The following is a 24,312-nucleotide window of genomic DNA, read 5'->3' on the forward strand; positions in this document are numbered from 1 at the left end:
GACTGTCACCTAGAACCCATGCGTGAAAATCGCACCGCATCCGCACTTGCTTGCGGATGCATGCGATTTTCACGCAACCCCATTCATTTCTATAGGGCCTGCATTACGTGAAAAACGCACAAAGAGGAGCATGCTGCGATTTTCACGCAACGCATAAGTGATGCGTGAAAATCACCGCTCGTGTGCACAGCCCCATAGAAATGAATGGGTCAGGATTCAGTGCGGGTGCAATGCGTTCACCGCACGCATCGCACCCGCACGGAAAACTCGCCCGTGTGAAAGGGGCCTTAGGCTACCCATATACATGTGGCCTCACCACAAAATATAAGACATGTCCAATACTTCGCCTCAACATACGGACCTATTGAAGTCGATGAGCCCGCACCATGATCCAGGATGCGGCGTGCACACAATTTGTATCTGGGTTTTGTAGATCCGCTGCTTGCAGACCACAAAACACGGTCATGTAAATGCACCCTTATCCTAAGAATAGGCCATCAATATCAAAATCTCAGACAATCCCTTTAATGCAATCCCAATGTATGTAATTAAAGGGGACTTTTGGTTTCAGTGAATGAAACTTGAATAATGGAAAGTTCTACAATTCTCCAATATGCTTTCTATATTCATCAGTGGATGAAAATGGATAGACAAGTACATGGCTCTTTAGAGGTACAGTTTTCAGAGCTGTATTTTGTACCTGCATGGTCATCATATGGTCAAGATCAATATTTAACCACTGGAATTTATCCACTCGCAGGCAGAAAGCAGAGATCTTAAATGCCATGAGGACTTGATACAGAAAATATACAGGATAATTGTATAACATTTCAATGGAATACCCCTTTAAGCAGTGGCGTAGCTAGAAATGACTGGGCCCCCTTTGCAATTGTTTCTATTACATCGTGTTTACATGATGCCACGGTTAATGTGAAAGATGGGTCTACGTGCGGACTCGAAATGCCCTAGGTGTGCTGCCCCGGAAGCAGACCTGATCCATATGTTCTGGTCCTGTTCGGAATTGGCGCATTTTTGGAGTACAGTATACAAACAAATTGAAGAAAGTTATGACATCACCTTACCGACAGTGCTTTTGGTGGTTTATCTTGGGTATGTGGAGGACCTCTCCATGTCCACTAATCATAAACTAGCGGTCACCAAATTGCTATATGTTGCTCGTAAATCCATTGCTATGCATTGGATACAATCAAGGCCCCCATTAGAATCCGAGTGGATAAATAAGGTTAATCATATGATATCTATGGAGAGTGGTATCTACATTAAAAGAGGTACGGTACAAAAATTCCAGAAGCAGTGGCAGATGTGGCTAGCCGATCCTGGCCGGGTGTCTCAAAGACTGATGCACATATGGAATGGTATGGTTGTTCGAGGGTTTGGGAGGACTAATTAAAGAGTGCATAAGTAGTTGCTGCATCTATGGGGATATCAAGTGTAAACGGTATTGCAGTATTTTACTTTTTACTGTAGGAGTGGTCACACGGAGGGGGGGCAGGGGAGCGGGGAGATGGGTTCAGGATGGATCACATTTGTTTAACGTGATAACAAACGTTTTTGTCATGCTGTTTCCATATGCTTATATGTTATATATCAAACTTCAATAAAAAAGAGCTGATCAAAAAAAAAAAATGACTGGGCCTCACAGCAAATTTTTGAATGGGGCCCCCCTCCCTCAGTAATTTTTTCGCGACCTCTTCCTTTCATGCCGCCCCCATTCCTGTGGCTAGTAAAGATCGCTCTCTCAGACCAGGCCCGGCAGCTGTTCCATCCGTTTTCTACACTGTCTATACTGCCACTGTATATAATTTCATTATGTAATACTGTTGAGGGGGCCCTGACAAAATCCTTTAGTCCTCCTCCTCCTGGATGGGTCCCTTCTGGGTCAGGGCCCCAAAGCAGCCGCCTCCCCTATAGCTATGCCCCTGCCTTTAAGTTGACAGCTTGTACCAGACACAACTGGAGCATCACAAAATTAGGATAATATGAAATGTAACTATATGGCTGCAACATAAGCAAAAAGAACAACTAAAAAATCTAAAAATCCTAAAAAGAGACATAAGGCTTTGAACAGTTATCGGAATAAGTGAAGGTTGGTTGGTGAACCAGTATTCTGTGACTAAGGCAACAGTAATATGGCAGTTGTCTATGGATTTTCTAATGAATTAGGGGACATTGAGATGGAAAGGCAGGGGTATGCACAAGCAGTTTGGACATGGCATTCTAGTGCCATCTGTTCTCTGAGAGCTGGTGGATGGGAGATTTGCAGCTTAACAGCTGCTCAGTTTGAGGGCGGATGTGAGTGATACAGAAATCAGCATGTGAGAGTCTAATCTGTTGGGGGGGGGGGGGGGTAGATGGACAGGTGAGAGGTAGGATGGCTGTATAGCAAGCAAAGTAAACAAACAAACTATGCCTACTAACCAGCGTATTATAGTATGGCCCAGTTAGTAAAAATCCCCCTGAGAGTAATAATCATATTGTATCATCAACAGAGACATTAAAGATACATTTTCAGTCAGACTCTCATCCATCCCCCTCCCATCACTCCCTCCTCCATGTTCCAAGCTTCTCAAAGATCCCATCTGTCCTCTTCCCACACATTAATATGGAGGTTCGCTTACTTAAACTCTGGACTCAGATCAGGCTTCAGTCCATAAAATGCCGTGACAAGTGAGACCATCCATCCTTGTACAAATCGACCACCCTCACACTCCAGAAAGGGTTTAGACCACTGAACATGGCTTGGGTCCACAATAAAGCTGTCACCCCGTCTCCACTTTGGAGTTTCTAGGCTCTGGAGGTCATTTAGTAGAATCGCTTTGGTAAGAAATGGGTTGGCCTTGAAAGGTGCTCCAGTTACCAATGTCCATCCTGTGTCTCACACGATGAAGGGATGAAGAGAGATCCTGAAGCAGAATTTCATGACCAACCTTAGTGGCCTGAAGAAGCAGCTGGGGCTTGGAGGACATGGGGTATGCAGTGAAGGAGAGCATGGCCCTGTGTATATGTTGATCCCCTCCAGCCAGACTTCGAACCAAGGCATGATACCATTCCATATCCTCCCTTATGCTGGATTCTCGCATGTCACTAGCTTGGAATATCATGTTAAGGAAGTTGGTAGCGTGCAATAAATAGTCCAGTGGCCTTCTGACATGATGGAGAAGTGACTCAGGTGGAGACCCCTGCAGATCTGTTACCTCAAATCTCCTTGAGCAGTTGGCTTCTGATAGTGAAAGAAGGTCACCAGAGTGTAGGAACTGTACAGCTGCCTTTTTGCCTTCTTCATCAGGCTGGTCTGGATAGGGCGTGGAAGGCTCAAATGGAGTTGTTTGGGTTGGTAATGTCGAAGATGGGGGAAATGGAAGGGAATATGAAACCGGAGTGGGGGAAGAGTCTGGAAAAAAGAGAACAGACACAGGAACTGAGGGAGTTGGCAGAGGAGATAAAGATGTTGGTGTAGGAGAGGGGGTTGGAGTCGGTGTCCACTCGTCAATGGCATTATTCCAAGAAGGGCTCTGAAAATCCTCGCTGGCATGGAGAAAACGCTGGGCATGATGGCACCATAACAGCGCCCACCATAGCACCGCCATCTCTCCGTGAGGAAGAAATCATGCCAGGGATGCCATCCCTGCCAATCCTTGGAGAAGTCTTGGCCAGTTCTCTTCTGAACATGGACACCCCATCGCACAGAAGGACCAGATACCTGTCAGGGCGTGAATCGCCAGTTGTCTGATGCCATCTACAGAGGAATCCCTAAGCAACAGATATCTGCTATGGTCTCACGTGCAGTGTGGACGTATCTAGTCTTCTCTATTGCACTAAGATTCCCATGCTTCCTTTCCACTCCCTCCTGTCTCACCCCTCCCTCTGTATCTCTACATCTCCATCCTGTTACATCCCCTCACCACTTTCTCTCTCTCAGGCTCCGTTTCTCGCTCCCTCACTTATCAATCTTCCTCGCTATATTTTCTATCCTCTGTGATTCTCTCTATTCCTCTCTCTCTCTCTCTCTCTCTCTCTCCTGTAACCCCCTCCCTGTCTATCGTGCTCTGGTTATATGTACGTCACTTCGTTCCCCAATCTGTGTCTGGCACTGCCCCCTGCCCTGTGCCCGCTTCCCATGACAGGGCTGCCTAATCCCTGTGCTTGCTAACAGATCGAGGTGTGAGAGCAGGGAATGCTGGGGGACGATCAAAAGACTCAAATGCAAGGGAGGAGAGTCTGGGTGATGCAGATGTTATGAGAAAACCGGTAGATTATCATGGGTACTATGCCACATCGAGGCAAGAGGCTGAATAAGATATGTTTGTAGAGAAAGATGAAATGCATTGTTCATTAGTACATGGCACTGTAATTAGGAGGTCAATGCACTGTTAAACAGAATTGCTGGCAAGGACTAATGAAGTTTAGAGGCATGGCCATAGGGAAAAGCAGAAATTTGTGTTTGCCTGAACTATGATGGTAGTCATCATCTCTGCAATCTGCGGGGAATATAGAAAACAAGTTGGCTCATGGAGTGTACTGCCCTATTTTGCACGAGATGCCAGCTGCTATTGCCCAGTGGAGAACATCAAAGGTAAAGAGTTACCAACGTAAAGGTCAGACAGAGACATGGCATCAAAGATAGCATGACTGCATGATGCCCATGGTAGAGGGATTAAGTAGGATGCAGACAGTTTCGTGGTGATAGTCTTGTGGGAAAAGGGGGGTTTGTTCTTCTTTATTCCCTATGCTAGGAGACGCTAGATGTGTCGTCACACCCTGCCTAAAACTCCATGGCAACTGAGTTCTGCCCCCTCCATCAGCAGCATCAGACAGTCTGCTGTGAAAGCGGCGCTTGTACAGGAACATGGGGCTTCCCTTTGATAGACAAGAGACTGAGTAAGAGATGTAATGGAGACAGATGAAGACAGGAGACAGCAGATAGTGTGGAGAAATACAAAGTTACATGATCTGACGAGGTGGCAATATTACTGAGCAGATTGACGGGGAGGTAGAGGGGAGACAGCTCTATGTCATTCTGTCACAAGAGTGTGGGTTTCAAGTGTCTATCACTGTCTGCTGTACGTAGCATTTTTTTGAGCTGGAATATCTAAAAATCCTCACTACAAGGACTACACCAGCGTGATATTAAGAGGGCAAAGGGTGGCAGTGACACCTGCCACCAGGTTACAGGGATGACATCACTCATGGGTATTTTGTCAAAAGGCCGAATAACCAAAAGTCAGTGAATTATGCAACTGGCATTTATGACATTGACTTTCCAAAGCCACAGACAGAACAATTACGTATATTCTGTATTAAATTGGAGGCATAAAAAGGTCCAGTAAAGGCCGGCCGATGCCCTGTGCAGTAGTTTTTTTATGCCTCATCCCATAGTCAGCATCAGACTGAAGTCCCTTGAGCACACCAGATGAAATGATTGTGAGGGCCCACCCGCTGTGTATATAGGACCTTAAGGGCCCAGTTTTATTAGGGGTGCGTTATTGTCAGAGCTTGGGACCACCGGAAGATCCTCTGGTACTCTGGTGGGCCAGTCCGATGTCCATAGTGTAACATAGTGCCCAAATAATAGAATTATGCAGGGTAGCCAAACCATGCAATGTTAAATACCACTGCTCATTTAATAAACTAGTGACTAGAGCTGGATCCAAAACAACTGCCTTCCCATGGTTTTTAGCACCAAGAGGCCCATGCTATCAAGGCCAGTTATCCCCCTTTCAGAGAGGCACGCGGTGAACCCTATTCAACTGCATAGGTTACACATCCCTAAGGCTGACCATGGATACTGACTGTAGTGCCCCCTGGACTTCTGAGGGTGCTGTATTAGTGCTCAGAGCTGTAGTATGCATGAGCCCATATGAAAATTGGGCAACTGTGAAAAGCATTTGGTAATCTGATGATATACAGGTCCTTCTCAAAAAATTAGCATATTGTGATAAAGTTCATTATTTTCTGTAATGTACTGATAAACATTAGACTTTCATATATTTTAGATTCATTACACACTAACTGAAGTAGTTCAAGCCTTTTATTGTTTTAATATTGATGATTTTGGCATACAGCTCATGAAAACCCAAATTTCCTATCTCAAAAAATTAGCATATTTCATCCGACCAATAAAAGAAAAGTGTTTTTAATACAAAAAAAGTCAACCTTCAAATAATTATGTTCAGTTATGCACTCAATACTTGGTCGAGAATCCTTTTGCAGAAATGACTGCTTCAATGCGGCGTGGCATGGAGGCAATCAGCCTGTGGCACTGCTGAGGTGTTATGGAGGCCCAGGATGCTTCGATAGCGGCCTTAAGCTCATCCAGAGTGTTGGGTCTTGCGTCTCTCAACTTTCTCTTCCCAATATCCCACAGATTCTCTATGGGGTTCAGGTCAGGAGAGTTGGCAGGCCAATTGAGCACAGTAATACCATGGTCAGTAAACCATTTACCAGTGGTTTTGGCACTGTGAGCAGGTGCCAGGTTGTGCTGAAAAATGAAATCTTCATCTCCATAAAGCTTTTCAGCAGATGGAAGCATGAAGTGCTCCAAAATCTCCTGATAGCTAGCTGCATTGACCCTGCCCTTGATAAAACACAGTGGACCAACACCAGCAGCTGACATGGCACCCCAGACCATCACTGACTGTGGGTACTTGACACTGGACTTCAGGCATTTTGGCATTTCCCTCTCCCCAGTCTTCCTCCAGACTCTGGCACCTTGATTTCCAAATGACATGCAACAGTCCAGTGCTGCTTCTCTGTAGCCCAGGTCAGGCGCTTCTGCCGCTGTTTCTGGTTAAAAAGTGGCTTGACCTGGGGAATGCGGCACCTGTAGCCCATTTCCTGCACACGCCTGTACACGGTGGCTCTGGATGTTTCTACTCCAGACTCAGTCCACTGCTTCCGCAGGTCCCCCAAGGTCTGGAATCGGTCCTTCTCCACAATCTTCCTCAGGGTCCGGTCACCTCTTCTCGTTGTGCAGCGTTTTCTGCCACACTTTTTCCTTCCCACAGACTTCCCACTGAGGTGCCTTGATACAGCAGTCTGGGAACAGCCTATTTGTTCAGAAATTTATTTCTGTGTCTTACCCTCTTGCTTGAGGGTGTCAATGATGGCCTTCTGGACAGCAGTCAGGTCGGCAGTCTTACCCATGATTGCGGTTTTGAGTAATGAACCAGGCTGGGAGTTTTTAAAAGCCTCAGGAATCTTTTGCAGGTGTTTAGAGTTAATTAGTTGATTCAGATGATTAGGTTAATAGCTAGTTTAGAGAACCTTTTCATGATATGCTAATTTTTTGAGATAGGAATTTTGGGTTTTCATGAGCTGTATGCCAAAATCATCAATATTAAAACAATAAAAGGCTTGAACTACTTCAGTTGGTGTGTAATGAATCTAAAATATATGAAAGTCTAATGTTTATCAGTACATTACAGAAAATAATGAACTTTATCACAATATGCTAATTTTTTTAGAAGGACCTGTATATACAGGTCCTTCTCAAAAAATTAGCATATTGTGATAAAGTTCATTATTTTCTGTAATGTACTGATAAACATTAGACTTTCATATATTTTAGATTTGTTACACACCAACTGAAGTAGTTCAAGCCTTTTATTGTTTTAATATTGATGATTTTGGCATACAGCTCATGAAAACCCAAAATTCCTATCTAAAAAAATTAGCATATCATGAAAAGGTTCTCTAAACGAGCTATTAACGTAATCATCTGAATCAACTAATTAACTCTAAACACCTGCAAAAGATTCCTGAGGCTTTTAAAAACTCCCAGCCTGGTTCATTACTCAAAACCGCAATCATGGGTAAGACTGCCGACCTGACTGCTGTCCAGAAGGCCATCATTGACACCCTCAAGCAAGAGGGTAAGACACAGAAAGAAATTTCTGAACAAATAAGCTGTTCCCAGAGTGCTGTATCAAGGCACCTCAGTGGGAAGTCTGTGGGAAGGAAAAAGTGTGGCAGAAAACGCTGTACAACGAGAAGAGGTGACCGGACCCTGAGGAAGATTGTGGAGAAGGACCGATTCCAGACCTTGGGGGACCTGCGGAAGCAGTGGACTGAGTCTGGAGTAGAAACATCCAGAGCCACCGTGTACAGGCGTGTGCAGGAAATGGGCTACAGGTGCCGCATTCCCCAGGTCAAGCCACTTTTGAACCAGAAACAGCGGCAGAAGCGCCTGACCTGGGCTACAGAGAAGCAGCACTGGACTGTTGCATGTCATTCGGAAATCAAGGTGCCAGAGTCTGGAGGAAGACTGGGGAGAGGGAAATGCCAGATGCCTGAAGTCCATTGTCAAGTACCCACAGTCAGTGATGGTCTGGGGTGCCATGTCAGCTGCTGGTGTTGGTCCACTGTGTTTTATCAAGGGCAGGGTCAATGCAGCTAGCTATCAGGAGATTTTGGAGCACTTCATGCTTCCATCTGCTGAAAAGCTTTATGGAGATGAAGATTTCATTTTTCAGCACGACCTGGCACCTGCTCACAGTGCCAAAACCACTGGTAAATGGTTTACTGACCATGGTATTACTGTGCTCAATTGGCCTGCCAACTCTCCTGACCTGAAGCCCATAGAGAATCTGTGGGATATTGGGAAGAGAACGTTGAGAGACGCAAGACCCAACACTCTGGATGAGCTTAAGGCCTCTATCGAAGCATCCTGGGCCTCCATAACACCTCAGCAGTGCCACAGGCTGATTGCCTCCATGCCACACCGCATTGAAGCAGTCATTTCTGCAAAAGGATTCCCGACCAAGTATTGAGTGCATAACTGAACATAATTATTTGAAGGTTGACTTTTTTTGTATTAAAAACACTTTTCTTTTATTGGTCGGATGAAATATGCTAATTTTTTGAGATAGGAAATTTGGGTTTTCATGAGCTGTATGCCAAAATCATCAATATTAAAACAATAAAAGGCTTGAACTACTTCAGCTGTGTGTAATGAATCTAAAATATATGAAAGTCTAATGTTTATCAGTACATTACAGAAAATAATGAACTTTATCACAATATGCTAATTTTATGAGAAGGACCTGTATAATACAAATATGTAAAAATCATTTACTGTGTTACAATTGTTTCTACGGTTTGTGCTGTTGATGTCCATCTTCAGACACAATAGCAGGATAAAGCATAAGCAGAACTGGATTTACATAGGAACGGCCATAAAAGATAATTACGGTACATTACATTGGAAACTGGACAACTTGATACATGTCACTAAGGACAGCAAAAATGAGGTGATAGTGACAGCCTGTTCATGTTCTCCTCTAGCATGCGGCGTACGTAGTGGACAGGGTGACACCTAGCGAAACTCATCTGTCTGTCTCTCCCTCCCACAGGCTCTATATAGAATGGATTCTCCGCCTATGTCACTTCCAATTAGTGCTGTATGAATGGAGAGATCAGGAGGACAGATGGCTGTAGTGAGCCTGGGGAGTCATGGATGTGTCACAGATGTGAGGGGAAAGTGTTAAGCTCACTAACCCTTTCCCTCCATTCTAGATCATTTCATAACATAATGTACAATCAGCAGAATATGAACATTGCATGATGCCATCACAACCTTGAAAGGGTTTTCTACCATGATGAATTGCAGGCCACAATGGTGGGCTATATGTTGCTGCGATATCGCAGCCATGTTGCAGTTTTTACAACAGTTTTCTTAAATTGTGCCAAAACACTGCAGATTTGCTGGGTTTGTGCAGAAACAACACCAAAAACTGCTCTATGAACACAAACCCAGCCTAAATCTGTTTCTTTAGTAAAGTAATTGGGTGGATTAAGAAAGTTTATTTTTATTTTTTTACAGTACTTTTGCTTTTACACTAAAGATGTAACATTTAAAGGGCATCTGCCAGCAGATTTGTACCTATGACACTGGCTGACATGTTGTATGTACATTTGGCAGCTGAAGGCATCTGTGTTGGTCCCATGTTCATATGTGCCCGCATTGCTGAGAAAGATGGTTTTAATATATGCAAATGAGCCTCTAGGAGCAAACGGGGAGTTGCCATTACTCCTAGAAGCCCTTTATCTTCAACTGCCTCACCCTCTGCAATTTGATTGACAGGGCCAGGCAGTGAAATGTCATCATGCACATACTGTCACAGTGTAGGGGGAGGGGAGGAACACCAGAATGACAACAGAAGGAAAATGACCAGGAACTAGGCCTCAAGGCTAGGGAAAGGGAAATGTGACCACCTAAGGAAACTGTAAACCTAGCCCTGACTCCTGTCAGTATGAATAGACCCTGAAGGTGGGAATATTCATACACCGTGAACCTAGGCCCTAGTAACCCTGAAAATCCCTTGGATTAGCGACAGGGTCTGAGACTACTGGTTCCTTCCCAGATGAACGAACCAGCATCTCCCTGAGGCCTAGTAAACAACAAGCAAATGGGAGCAACAAAATACCAAGAGAAGTACACTTATCTTCAATAGAAAATGGATGAGCAGGAACTCAGATGAGGACCACACACCAGCTCTTCCAACTCCAGGCAGAGAATATCAACCGCATGGTATGAAGTCTGAGTCCAGACTAAATAGAGGAGCAGTAATGACCACAAGCTACACCTGAGACAAGAGATGTGGTCATTACTAACAACAACACTGCAAGAAGTGAAAACAGATAGGCTGTCAGATAACCTAACATGCAGCCAGTCTCTCAGATCTTCTAACCTATGTCACGGGAGGGATCGTAACACTACCCCTGTCAATTAAAGTGCAGAGGGTGCGGCATTTGCATAAAAAGCAGAGATAGTTTTTATACGTACAAATCTCCTGACAGATGCCATTTAACCCCTTCCCAACCAGCGCTAGGTGGGACTTTAAAGATGACAGGCGCCACATTGTGGCCAAACATGACCACGGCACCTGGAGGCGCAAAAACTTCCTCCCCCTCATGAGAATCTGGGGTAGCCAGATGGTGTGTGAGCCAGCCTCTGTATTCCTCAATGATGCGAGGCGGCCGCACATTAGTTCCTATTAAGCCCCTGCCAAATCAACCAAATCGATGTGGCACAAAGCTGTTAGTGTACCTGACCTAGAGGGGTCTGATTACTGTACAATATGCCTGCCCACACCATAGTCCCAGCAGTAGGACTAGTGTGACGTTCCATTGTAAAGGCCTCTTCATGGCATTGCCACAAGGTCTCAAGACCAATTTCTAGCTATTATTGTGTCAGAGATGAAGCAGGACTAGTTGCTGAAGAGGATAGACCTCCATTTCAGCCTCCATTGCTGTCTTGATAGCCTTTGATAGTGGTGGTATGAGGTCAAAGGAACACCTGTAGCTGATCGTCTGGCTGGTAACCCAATGTCGTGCAAATGCCTTCTGATGGTTTGTGTAGACATTGTCTGCCTCCTGCAACATCAGATTTCACTTGTAGTACAGAATGGATCACTATGCTTTATTCTTCTAATAAGACAATCCGTCAGTAGAGAAATTTGCCTCTGTGCACTTCTTGCTATCATTCCAGTTCATCATAGTACTCCCAACCATCGGGACATGCAACATTGAACAGTGGTGACATCTCAGCATAGGAGCATAGTGATCTGCTGGAGATAAACCGAGGTCTCTTAGTTCAAGGATTCTGTCAGTTTGCAACAAGTATTAGCATGGTAATGAACAGGAGGCATTGCACAATTATTGTACATGGCTTGATTCATTTTGTGAGGTTTCAGATGTTGAAAGTGAGACATTTTACCATTTAATGAATTAACTCCTTTAAATCTTGAAGGCAGCAACACACCACAAAAAAGTTGGGACAGGGGCAACAAAACTCTGTAAAAGTAAGTGATACTAATAAAAAACAGCTGAAGCAATTTCAAACTAAGTCAGATGACTGGGTATAAAAATAACTAGTGAGGCAGAGTCTCTTAAAAGCATAGATGGGCAGAGGTTCACAAAAAAAAAACACATCTAAAAATTTCAGAAAAATGTTCCTCAACATAAAATTGCAAAAACTTTGACTATCCAACTGTTTACTGTGCATAATGTCATTAAAATAGTCAGAGAATCTGAAGAAATCCATGTGCACAAGAGACAAGGCTGATACTGGATCAATATTTCGTCAATACTGGATGCTTGTGATCTACGGGTGCTCAGGTGGCACTGCGTTAAATACAGAGATGATTCTGTACAGGGAATCTCTACTTAGGCTCAGGAACACATCCAGAATGTATTGTCTGTGAACACCAATCGCCATGCAATCCGCAAATACAAGTTAAAGCTGTATCATGCTATGTTAACATGATCCAGAAATGTTGCTGTCTTCTCTGGGCCAAAGCTCTTATAAAATGGACTGAGGCAAAATGAAAAACGGTTTTGTGGCCAGATGAATCAATATTTGAAATAATTTTTGGAAACCACGGATACTGTGTCCTTGGGACTCAAGAGGAGAGGGACCGTCCAGCTTGTTATCAGTGAACAAGTTCATAAGCCTGCATCTCTTCTCTGATAGTTGGGGTTGCATTAGTGCCTATGGCATGGGCAGCTTACACATCTGAAAAGGCACTATCAATGCAGAACAGTATATAGAGGTTTTAGAATAGAATATGCTCACATTCAATGCTAAACCACATACTGCATCCATCACAAGAGCATGGCTCCAGGTGCTAAACTGGCCAGCCTGCAGTCCAGACCTTTCACTAATAGAAAATATTTGGTGCATCATGAAGTGAAAAATACGGCAAAGAAGACCCAGGACTGTTGGGCAGATAGAATCTGATATCGGACAAGAATTGGACAATATTAATCTCCCAAAACTCCAGCTTTTGGCCTCCTCACCTCCCAGATGTTTACAGGCTATAAATATAAAAGAAAAGAGAATGCTATATAATGGTTGACATGGCTGTCCGAACTTTTTTGAGATGTGTTACTGCCATCAATTTCTAAATGAGTTAATTTTTTCATGAAATTGTAAAATGTCTCACTTTCAACATCTGATATGTGTTCTATGGTCTACTGTGAATAAAATATGTCTGTCAGGTTTGCAAATCATTTCATTTTTATTTTACATTTATTTATATTTTACACAGCATCCCAACTTCTATGGAATTGGGATTGTATATCGAGCAGGCATATTCACAGCACTTTACATTTCAGATGATACATGTATAAAGTTATTAAGATATTATATTGTAACAAGCGAAATGAGAGCCCTGCACGCAAGAGCTTGTAATCCATGGGAAAATAGGGATGACACAAGAGGTAAAAGTTACAAACAATAGTCCAGTCATCCAGTGGCGTACATAGAGAAGTAAGGGCCACATAGCAAGGATCACACCAGGCCCCCCACACAGGAGAGAAGGGTTTCTGCCTAAACCCCTTTCAATGACCCTTGGGCCGTTTTTTCCACTGCTTCATTTCCTAAAAGTTGTTCCTTTAGGTCCTGACCAAGTTTTCACCTCCAGCGGAAGAGGAGATAATCCCAACTAAGACTGGGCCCCCTCTTGCCCTGGGCCCAATAGCAGTTGCATGTTCTGCCGCTATGGTAGTTACACCCCTGCAGACATATTTTATACTAAATAGAATAGTGCATATAGAGCTGCATGGGCCAGTTACCAGCTATTATCTGTGTATATAGATATGAGGTGCATTAGGTGTGAGGGACAATGTTAAATGAAGGGATGAGGTTCTGAGGAGAAATGGTGATAAAGAGTCAATCTATAAAAAGTGATAGTCTTAAACATATGGCCCTGATTTATCATTCCTTTATTACAGAATTCTGGCTCAAAAAGTCGCAAAATAGGGCTTTTGCGACTTTTTGCACCCACGAAAAACTTTTGTGACTTTTTTTCATTTTTGCACCAATCACTCCTGTTTTGTAATGTGGGTGGAAAAGTAGATATGGTTAGCATGTTAATAAGTCTTACTCCATATTTACCATTGAGACTTAAAAAAAAAAGACTCACTCCAGTAGGAGGGTGGAGTAGGAACACTGGAGTATCTTTTGTAGACAAAAGTGTTAGGTTTAAGGATAAGACAAATTTATCAAACAACTGGTGGGGGGGCGTGGCCTGCACGTTGATGGCAGTGGCTGCTTGAGCTTTCGGCTCCGTCATCACCCATCCTAAGCAGCTCAAATAATTCACTGGAGAGACTCTTTTTTCATCCCAAGCTGCTCTGGTATACCCCAGAGATGGGCAAGATTAAAAAGAGGCAGGCGCCGAAGAAAATGACTGAGTTCTTTGCCAGAACTCCACCGCCTAGCTCCGGGGCCTAGGGATCACCCGCCTCAATATCGCATATGCCTGCGTCTCCGGCCTGGATTACTGAGCCCGCAGGAGAGGCGCCATCACCCCTGCCTGCAGAGTCGGGAGCCCTTGCTATCACAGAGAGCTCCCTGCGTACGATGTTGGACTCTTTACGGTCCTCACTAAGGGCTGATTTCTCCTGCATGTTAAGGGAGTTGAAGCGCAATATCCAGGGCCTGGGAGAACGCGTGTCTCATGTGGAAGGCAAGATGGCGGAATACGCCGCCTCACACAACTCCCTGATTGATGCGCATGAAGCGCTAGAAGATGACATAACGGCCATTAAAAATAAAATCCAGGACCTAGAGGACCGCCACAGGCGGAACAATGTGCGAATTAGAGGCATACAAGAATCAGTCTGCCCCTGAGAGCTGTAATTTTTCTTACAAAACCTACTAAAAGAAGCCATTCATGACCTCTCGGAGCGTGACCTTGAGATTGACCGGATTCACCGCATCCTGAAGCCCAAGGGGCTGGATCCTTCAGCTCCACGCGATGTTATAGCTCGCATCCACTTTTATCAAGTCAAAGAAAAGTTCCTGAGAAACTTACGCCTAGATCCAACCCCATTGGATTCTTTCAAGGAGATCTCGGTTTTCCCAGATCTGTCTGCAGCCACGCTGGCGAAAATAAAGGAATACGCTCAATACACCAGAATTCTACGTGACCAAGAGATTCTATATAAATGGGGTTTCCCAGTAAAATTGCTTATTTTTGTTAAAGGGCAGCTGACTGCCTGCAACTCCCCTTAAGATGTAGCGGCCCTTCTCAACAGGTAGGGCCTACTCCCTGGAGGCCCTGTCACCCGGCACATTCAAAAGAACAAACTGGACAAAGTCCCCTCCCACCCCCGAGTGGGAACCAGCTTGACTCCCCGACATTCCCTCACCAGATATATTTTCGGATGGATGATGTCGAGATGTGTAAGAACTCTCTGCCAGTTCATTTCCCCCCTTCCTATACAGTCTGCTTGTTCGGAAAAGAGGTGGTCTCACTGCCTCTAAGCAGACTCCCTTTAATCTGTCTGTTCTTCATATGTGAATGCTAATAGTACTTTCACTTCCTTATGTTGTATGTTACAGTTTACCCTTTTACTTATGTTGGTTATTGTACATTTACGGTGGTCCACTCCCACTTATAACACACAGTGATGCATGTCTAAGGTTTCATATATCAATGATCTTCGAGGGGTTGCCTCTAGTAGGCACGTACACTTTCCATATGTCCCCTTATGGCTGAGTTAAAGTTCTACTCTAACAATGTGAGAGGCCTGAATTTCCCGTTCAAACGCTCTCAATTATGGCTTGATCTACTTCGCACTAAATGTTATGTGGCCTTAATACAGGAATCTCATTTACTGGCGGTAGATCAGCATAGGTGCACTCACCGCCTCTTTCCTCCCATCTTCCACTCCCCAGCCGTTAAAAGATGTAAAGCTGGAACCTTTATTTGTGTTAAGGCATCAGTAGCTTTTGCGCTTCATCAATTTATAGCTGATAAACTGGGACGGTATGTTATCTTGATATGCTCCGTGGAAGAAAGGACATATACTATTGTCTCTGTATATGCACCGAATTCTAGACAGAAGTCTTTCTATAACAGATTATGTAAAAAAACGCAAAAGGTGGCAAAAGGTACCATTATAATGGAAGAAGACTTCAATATTCCGATAGATGCGGAGGTGGATTGCACCTCACATGCTGGTGCCCTACGCGAGATCTTAGGATCTCTGGATTACACAATATCTGGCGCTACCAGCATGGGGGAGAGCGTGATTTCACGCATCTCTCATCTTCGCAATCCCGCATGGATTATTTTTTCATTTTAAGGGATCTTCTGCAAAATGTAGTTAGATCCGACATTATGATAGCCACCTCGTCGGATCATGCCCCAATATCCGTACTGATAACCACAGGGTTACCTAATCAACCCCTCCCCCTATGGAAACGTAACCAGTACTTACTCAAATGTCCCAAGCGTTTAGAGGAACTCGGATCTCATCTATCCGAGTACTTCACAATTAATAATTCTCCAGAAATCTCACCTTCCACCCTGTGGCAAGCCCACAAGGCCTACATGAGGGGAATCCTCCTCCAGTACGCCTCCCGAATGAAAAAACTAAGAGACCAACAGCTCAAAGATGCCCTGGTACGGCTAGAAACAGCGAACCAACGTTATAAAAATAGTTCCACCCCTACTCACCTGGCTGATATGCGAGGCCATCAGTCGCATCTCCGCTCACTTCTCTTATATAACCATGAAAAATCATTACGTAGGTTTCGGACCACATATTACCATATGGGAGATCGGGCTGGATCCCTTCTAGAGAATACACTACGTGCAGAATTATTAGGCAAATGAGTATTTTGACCACATCATCCTCTTTATGCATGTTGTCTTACTCCAAGCTGTATAGGCTCGAAAGCCTACTACCAATTAAGCATATTAGGTGATGTGCATCTCTGTAATGAGAAGGGGTGTGGTCTAATGACATCAACACCCTATATCAGGTGTGCATAATTATTAGGCAACTTCCTTTCCTTTGGCAAAATGGGTCAAAAGAAGGACTTGACAGGCTCAGAAAAGTCAAAAATAGTGAGATATCTTGCAGAGGGATGCAGCACTCTTAAAATTGCAAAGCTTCTGAAGCGTCGTCATCGAACAATCAAGCGTGTGGGTCGCAAGAAGCGTGTGGAAAAACCAAGGCGCAAAATAACTGCCCATGAACTGAGAAAAGTCAAGCGTGCAGCTGCCAAGATGCCACTTGCCACCAGTTTGGCCATATTTCAGAGCTGCAACATCACTGGAGTGCCCAAAAGCACAAGGTGTGCAATACTCAGAGACATGGCCAAGGTAAGAAAGGCTGAAAGACGACCACCACTGAACAAGACACACAAGCTGAAACGTCAAGACTGGGCCAAGAAATATCTCAAGACTGATTTTTCTAAGGTTTTATGGACTGATGAAATGAGAGTGAGTCTTGATGGGCCAGATGGCTGGATTGGTAAAGGGCAGAGAGCTCCAGTCCGACTCAGACGCCAGCAAGGTGGAGGTGGAGTACTGGTTTGGGCTGGTATTATCAAAGATGAGCTTGTGGGGCCTTTTTGGGTTGAGGATGGAGTCAAGCTCAACTCCCAGTCCTACTGACAGTTTCTGGAAGCCACCTTCTTCAAGCAGTGGTACAGGAAGAAGTCTGCAAGGTAAGAAAAACATGATTTTCATGCAGGACAATGCTCCATCACACGCGTCCAAGTACTCCACAACGTGGCTGGCAAGAAAGGGTATAAAAGAAGAAAATCTAATGACATGGCCTCCTTGTTCACCTGATCTGAACCCCATTGAGAACCTGTGGTCCATCATCAAATGTGAGATTTACAAGGAGGGAAAACAGTACACCTCTCTGAACAGTGTCTGGGAGGCTGTGGTTGCTGCTGCACGCAATGTTGATGGTGAACAGATCAAAACACTGACAGAATCCATGGATGGCAGGCTTTTGAGTGTCCTTGCAAAGAAAGGTGGCTATATTGGTCACTGATTTGTTTTTGTTTTGTTTTTGAATGTCAGAAATGTATATTTGTGAATGTTGAGATGTTATATTGGTTTCACTGGTAAAAATAAATAATTGAAATGGGTATATATTTGTTTTTTGTTAAGTTGCCTAATAATTATGTACAGTAATAGTCACCTGCACACACAGATATCCCCCTAAAATAGCTAAAACTAAAAACAAACTAAAAACTACTTCCAAAAATATTCAGCTTTGATATTAAGGAGTTTTTTGGGTTCATTGAGAACATGGTTGTTGTTCAATAATAAAATTAATCCTCAAAAATACAACTTGCCTAATAATTCTGCACTCCCTGTAGACTTAAGAAAAGGGCTGCACACTCTAAGATTGAAAAGCTATATCATGAAGGTAACACTATCATGCACCCGCAAGAAATATCAAATGCGTTAGCCTCATATTATGCGAAATTGTACAATCTTAAACATGACCCCTCAACTCCTCAGCCCGAAGTCTCAGATATGTCCTTCTTTCTGGGTACTCTCAACTTGCCTACTCTATCGGACGCCCACTTAGCCTCAATCAACCTAACTATTACTGAAGAAGAGATGACAATAGCTCTCAAATCTACCCCCAGCGGTAAAGCTCCAGGGCCTGACGGCTATATAATAAATTACTATAAGGTGTTTCAGACTCAGCTCCTCCCCCATTTATGTTCTCTATATAATCACTTTTTTACAACACGATCAATCCCCTCAGAAATGCTCTCCGCCATAGTGGTTACTCTCCCAAAACCGGGCAAAACTCCTGACACCCCTGCCAATTTTCGCCCCATATCCTTGCTCAATTCGGATTCAAAACTTTACGCGAAAGTCTTAGCTACCCGCATCAATAAATATCTCCCATCCCTCGTGGACTTAGATCAAGTTGGTTTTGTTCCGGGGAGACAGTGTAGAGATGGTACTAGGCGCATGCTCAATCTGGTGCAGTTAGCAGCAAAATCCAGGAACCCCACAATGCCTTTTTCCCTAGACTCAGAAAAAGCCTTTGATAGGGGTTCCTGGGTCAGACACTCCAGACTTTTGGTCTGCGTGGGAATATCAAGACAGCTGTATTGGGCTTGTACACAAATCCAACCGCCAAAGTACTAGCCTCTGGGTTTATGTCCGACTCGTTTAGGATCACCAATGGAACGCGGCAGGGGTGTCCATTGTCGCCGCTAATATTTGCGCTGATAATGGAGCCTCTGGCGGCCACAATTAGAGCCTGCTCCCAAATTGAGGGAATTAAAATAGGCAAGACGTCCCATGTGATCGGGCTATATGCTGACGATGTATTACTGACCTTAAAGAGGACCTTTCACCGATTATGACACTGTGAACTAAGAATACAGACATGGAGAGCGGCGCCCGGGGATCTCACTGCACTTACTATTATCCCTGGGCGCCGCTCCGTTCTCCTGCTATGCCCTCTGGTATCTCCGGTCACAAAGTTATGGTAGGCGGAGTCTGCCCTTGTTCTTCTGTAGCGCTGGCCAATCGCATTGCAGAGCTCACAGCCTGGGAGAAAATAACCTCCCAGGCTGTGAGCTCTGCGCTGCGATTGGCCAGCGCTAGAGCAGAACAAGGGCAGACTCCGCCTACCATAACTTAGTGACTGAAATCTCTGCCTACTATAACTTAGTGGCCGGAGATACCGGAGGGCATAGCAGGAGAACGGAGCGGCGCCCAGGGATAATAGTAAGTGCAGTGAGATCCCCGGGCGCCGCTCTCCATGTCTGTATACTTAGTTCACAATGTCAGGATCGGTGAAAGGTCCTCTTTAAAAAACCCAGAGAGTTCTTTGGCTGCCTTAACGCGCGTGCTGAACAAGTTTTCAAAATGCTCGTACTATAAGCTCAATATTACTAAAACTAAAGTTTTGGATTTCTTTATTCCGGAAGGCACTGCGAGCAAGCTAAAACAACGCTATCCTTTCCAATGGGAAGATAGATCTGTCACATACCTAGGGGTGGAACTCGCTCGCAGTGTAGCGGAAACAATTTCCATTAACTTCAGAAACCTACGGGCGGAGCTTCCGGCTGATTATTCCCAAATGGCACAAGTTCAGCTCTCTTGGATGGTGCGTATTAATGCAGCTAAAATGCTCTCCTTGCCAAAAGTATTATACTTTTTCAGGTGTCTCCTGCTACAAATACCTAAAAAACTTATCACTCAACTCCAATCGGATCTATCCAAGTTCATTTGACAAAACAAGCGCCCAATAGCTTCCCTCTACCCTTCCATATGGGCGGCTTGGGGGTCCCCTCCTTCTACAAATAGTATCTAGCCAATCTTACAGAACAAGCACTGGAATGGTGGTCCCCGTCCGCGCCTCAAAAATGGTTACAAATAGAAGAGTCGTTCACTAGACAACAGTCCCTGCCTGCTCTCCTAGCTGCCTATAGCTTGAAACGAGTTTGTTTTAGCATCCTCTCTCCACAATGCAAGCAACGCTATTTATTTTGTCACATCTTACGGTTGCTCTAAAATTATTCAACATCCCAAGGGAAAAAATTCCCTTAATTTCACTAGCATATCTTACCCCGGACTTGGACTTAACAGTGTGGTCCAATAGCAGGATACAACATCTCAGTTGCTTATACTCAGGCTCATCCCTGGTAGACATTCAGTTTTTACATTGTAACTACTCCCTCCCGCACTCTCAATTCTACCAATTTCTCAGAATTAGACACCTGCTAAATAATCTCTTGCAACCATGCTCTCAAGCTAGTACTAATATTTGTCAAGCATACTTTTCAGCTGCCACACCATGCCGCCTTAGGCTATCATCTTTGTATTCGGGCATTTTCTGTAGTCTAACGGGCGCTAAACAGCCATACATGATCAGGTGAGAACAAGAGCTTAATGTCAGGTTCACTGTTGCACAATGGAAGGCCACAATGTATTGGTCCTTTAAAAGCTCTAAATGTTTAAACCACGTTGAGCAAGTCAGAAGGATCCAATTGAGGTGGTATCTGACCCCTAATAGGTTAGCCCACTGCTTGCCAGGTTACTTTCCTCTTTGTTGGAGGAAATGCGGGAGCATAGGAACCCCCTGCATATGTGGTGGGAGTGCCCATACACTAGCTTATTTTTGGTGTAAAGTGGAAACCCTGATTCACCAGGTCACTGACCTCAAATTTACCCTTACCCCTGCTCTTTCCATTCTTCGGCTGGGCCTGGTGGAAGTCGCTCCAAAAGCGCACTGGGTGGTGGCACATATTCTGTCCGCTGCTCGCAATGTTATCACCCGACAAGGGAAACAGGCGCGTACTCCTACAATTACTGACGTAATTCAATTAATTACCTATCACACGCATTGTGAAATGGTTTTTGGGCCCTCGTCTGCTGCCCACATTCGCTCACACAATCACTGGGTCCCATGGCTATTCAGCAGATTCGCAAATGCACTACCTGAATGCTTGAGGTAACCTATTCCCTTCGCTCCACTCACCTCTGGTCCCCCCCCTCCCCCTTAATGGCACCACCACAGATGGAATACTGTCTTCTCATGCTCAGATTTCTTCTGTTATATGAAAGTAACTCTTACACCTGTGTGTTGGAACATTTATTGGAATTGTTAGACTCCACTGTGTACATCATATGTACAATGTATTGCACCATCATTTTATGTACGTGTATTTTCTTTTCTTTCTTTTCTTCTTTTGAAAATGTCAATAAAAATTTATTGAACATTATCAAACAACTTGTGACATTTGATAAATGTGGCATACAGTACTCCAACATAGCACAAGCAAAACTGACTTTAAATATTACCCTCATGATAAATCCCCCCTTATGTTTTTAGGACATTCTTAAAACTGTGGATTTTGGGAGTTAAATCTGATTGACTGTGGGGGTGTATTCTACAGAACTGGAAGTGCGAGGTTTGGATTATGAAGGAGGTTAATCTTAGATTGTTGCCAGACGGAGAGCATGGGTAGGGTGGTAGACAGGGCTGAGGGAGATGTAAGGGAGTGAAGCACTGTGGAGGGCTCTGTGGGCAAGGAGTTTAAATTGTATTCTATAGTAGAGGGCCAACCAGTGTAGTGACTGGTACAGGATGAAGGCAACGGAGTAGCAGTTTGACCAAAGGATAAATCTGGTTGTTGCGTTCAGGATATATTAGAGAGGGGAGAGTTTATTGGGGGGGGGGGGGGGGGATAATCAGTAGTGAGTAACAGTAATCAGGATGAGAATAAATCACAGCAACAATATGAGTTTTGGCCATTCCCACAGTAAGAAAAGAGCAGATTCTGGAGATGTTTTTGAGGAGCAGGTGTCATGAAGCTAGCAAGTGAGTAAAGGAGTGACAGCAGCAGTGTAATGGTAGGGACATACACTGAGATGGAAATATCAGGTTTTCATAAGTTACTAGATGATGGAAACACAAGAAGTTCCATTTCTGAAAGATTCCGTTCTATGTACAGAGAGGACATGATGTTAGGCAGAAAGACAATCAACATGAGACTGTAATAAGATAATTTGTGGGATTGAGTAATTGCTTGTGCAATTATAATGTGAGCTATAACAAGAAAGATCTAATGAGAGCCTTCCGTAGCGCTACTCCATTAGAGGGCATTGACTAATCTGTGGATTAGAAAAGGAATGCATACAAGTTTACTGTAGTTCTTGGTGGACACAGAGAGAAATTTATAATGATATTAGAGTTCCTAGTGGTGCTAATCCAGGTTTCTATTGATTTACAGATAGATATTATACTAGGAAACTTCTAGTTCACGTGTGCTGCTTTTTGTTTGGTTTTATACTTTTTATTACAAGAAAAACATATTTTCTGGCTCCATATCTCCTCATCTCATTACTATTCAGGCTCCCCAGGGTTCACTCCTATGTCCTCTTCTCTCTACGCAGTTCAGAACTGTGGTATTCAGTACCATCTCAACTCCGATGGCACACAATTATATAGCTCTTCCCATGATATAATTTCTGCACTACTACAAAGCAACGGTGATTGTTTGTCCACTGTTTCCCACATCATGTTCTCTCTGTATCTGAAACTGAATCTTTAAAAAAAAGTTTCCACCATTTAATAATCTACTGTATCTAAACTTGACATTTCCATTTAGTGTGCGCAGAGTCAGACTGGGTTCCTTAGACCCACCAGAGGAAATTATTCTCCCAACCCCATATCATCGATAAAGTCTAAGAGATTTTGATTCAAAGTGATAGATCCTATCAGCAATTTATTGTCTCCAAAGTCATTTCCCAATTTTTTTTCTCCTCGACCTTTGGGGCCCACTAAGGTATCAGAGCCTGGGCCCCACTAAGGATCCTCTGGTGGGCCAGTCTGACGCTGAGTGTGTGGTACTATCATAACTCCTGTCCTGGGATTATGTTCAACTGAAATCTGTCCTTAAAAAGGTTTTCTGTGATTTTATTTACTGATTACCTAGCCTCTGAATAGGTCATCAGTATCGGATCGGTGGGGGTCCGACACCTGGGACCCCCACGATCAGCTGTTTTGTGAAAGCAGCAGTGCTTCTGTGAGCTCTGCTGCCTTTTCAAAGCTCACCAAGCACAGCTGTCATGATACTAGTGGAATACTGCTGGAATCCAATGGCAGGGACAAGGCCTAAACACAGGAGGCACTGGAGTCTTGAACAGGAGGTAGTAGGAATGCAGATGAAGGCATGGATCCAGATGAAAAGTCAGGAAGAAAACCAGCGAGCGGTCAGCAGGTGTCCAGGAGTTGCAGGGTAAACCGCAAGGAGTAGGAACAAACCAGAGAGAAAGTTCCAGGCGCGAGGACTGCACAAGCAGGAGCTAAAACACAATACTCAAGCAATGAGTAACAGGCTTGAGAGGTTTATATATGAAACAGGAAGTAAGATGGCACCCAGCTGTGACACAATCCACCATCTTTACTGAGGGAAAACTTAAGGGCAAGACAGTCTGAACTAAACAGACATAGGATGATTCCTGACATTACTCCCACCTCAACAGCGGCCTCTGACCTGGTCTCCCAGGATGTCTTTGATGAAACTATTTGATCAGTCGGGGAGCATTAATGTTACTCACAGGTATTGTAGGTGGTTCCTGAGAATTCTAGAGTCCAAGATTTTCTCTACAACAAACTGTTCTTGCCCATCTATCTCCACAGCATCAGGAGGAGGAAGGACACATTATGGAAAAGGGTTGGGCATGGCAGGCTTTAATAGAGACACATGAAAAACAGGATGAATCTTCATTGATTGTGGGAGTTTGAGTCGAACAGCTACTGGACTAATTATCCCGATAATCTTATAAGGCCCAACAAACTTATATCCTAGTTTTGGTGAAGGAACCTTAAGTTTCAAATTTCTGGTGGAAAGCCATACTTTATCCACCACTTTATAGATTGGTGCTGGTCTACGAAATTTATCTGCCGCCTTCTTGTAATTTTCTTAAACCCTCTTTAATGTTCCTTTTAGTAGTTAAAAATTTTGCTGTAATGCAGAGATCCTTTCCGCGACTGCTG

General features: G+C 44.1%; 1 protein-coding gene across 1 annotated transcript in view; it reads right to left on the reverse strand.

Moving 5' to 3' along the window:
- LOC122942011 (probable G-protein coupled receptor 158) overlaps window positions 1-24,312 on the reverse strand; it is a 55,547-nt gene that overhangs the window by 18,134 nt on the left and 13,101 nt on the right. The window contains exons 2-3 of the mRNA XM_044299506.1: window positions 2,903-3,412; window positions 2,640-2,868 (exon numbers count right to left, since the gene is read on the reverse strand). Coding sequence (XP_044155441.1) covers window positions 2,640-2,868; window positions 2,903-3,412 — 739 coding nt within the window. The remainder of the gene's footprint in view (window positions 1-2,639; window positions 2,869-2,902; window positions 3,413-24,312) is intronic.

This window comes from Bufo gargarizans, chromosome 6, assembly GCF_014858855.1.
Source record: "Bufo gargarizans isolate SCDJY-AF-19 chromosome 6, ASM1485885v1, whole genome shotgun sequence".
In the NCBI taxonomy this organism is placed as follows: Eukaryota; Metazoa; Chordata; class Amphibia; order Anura; family Bufonidae; genus Bufo; species Bufo gargarizans.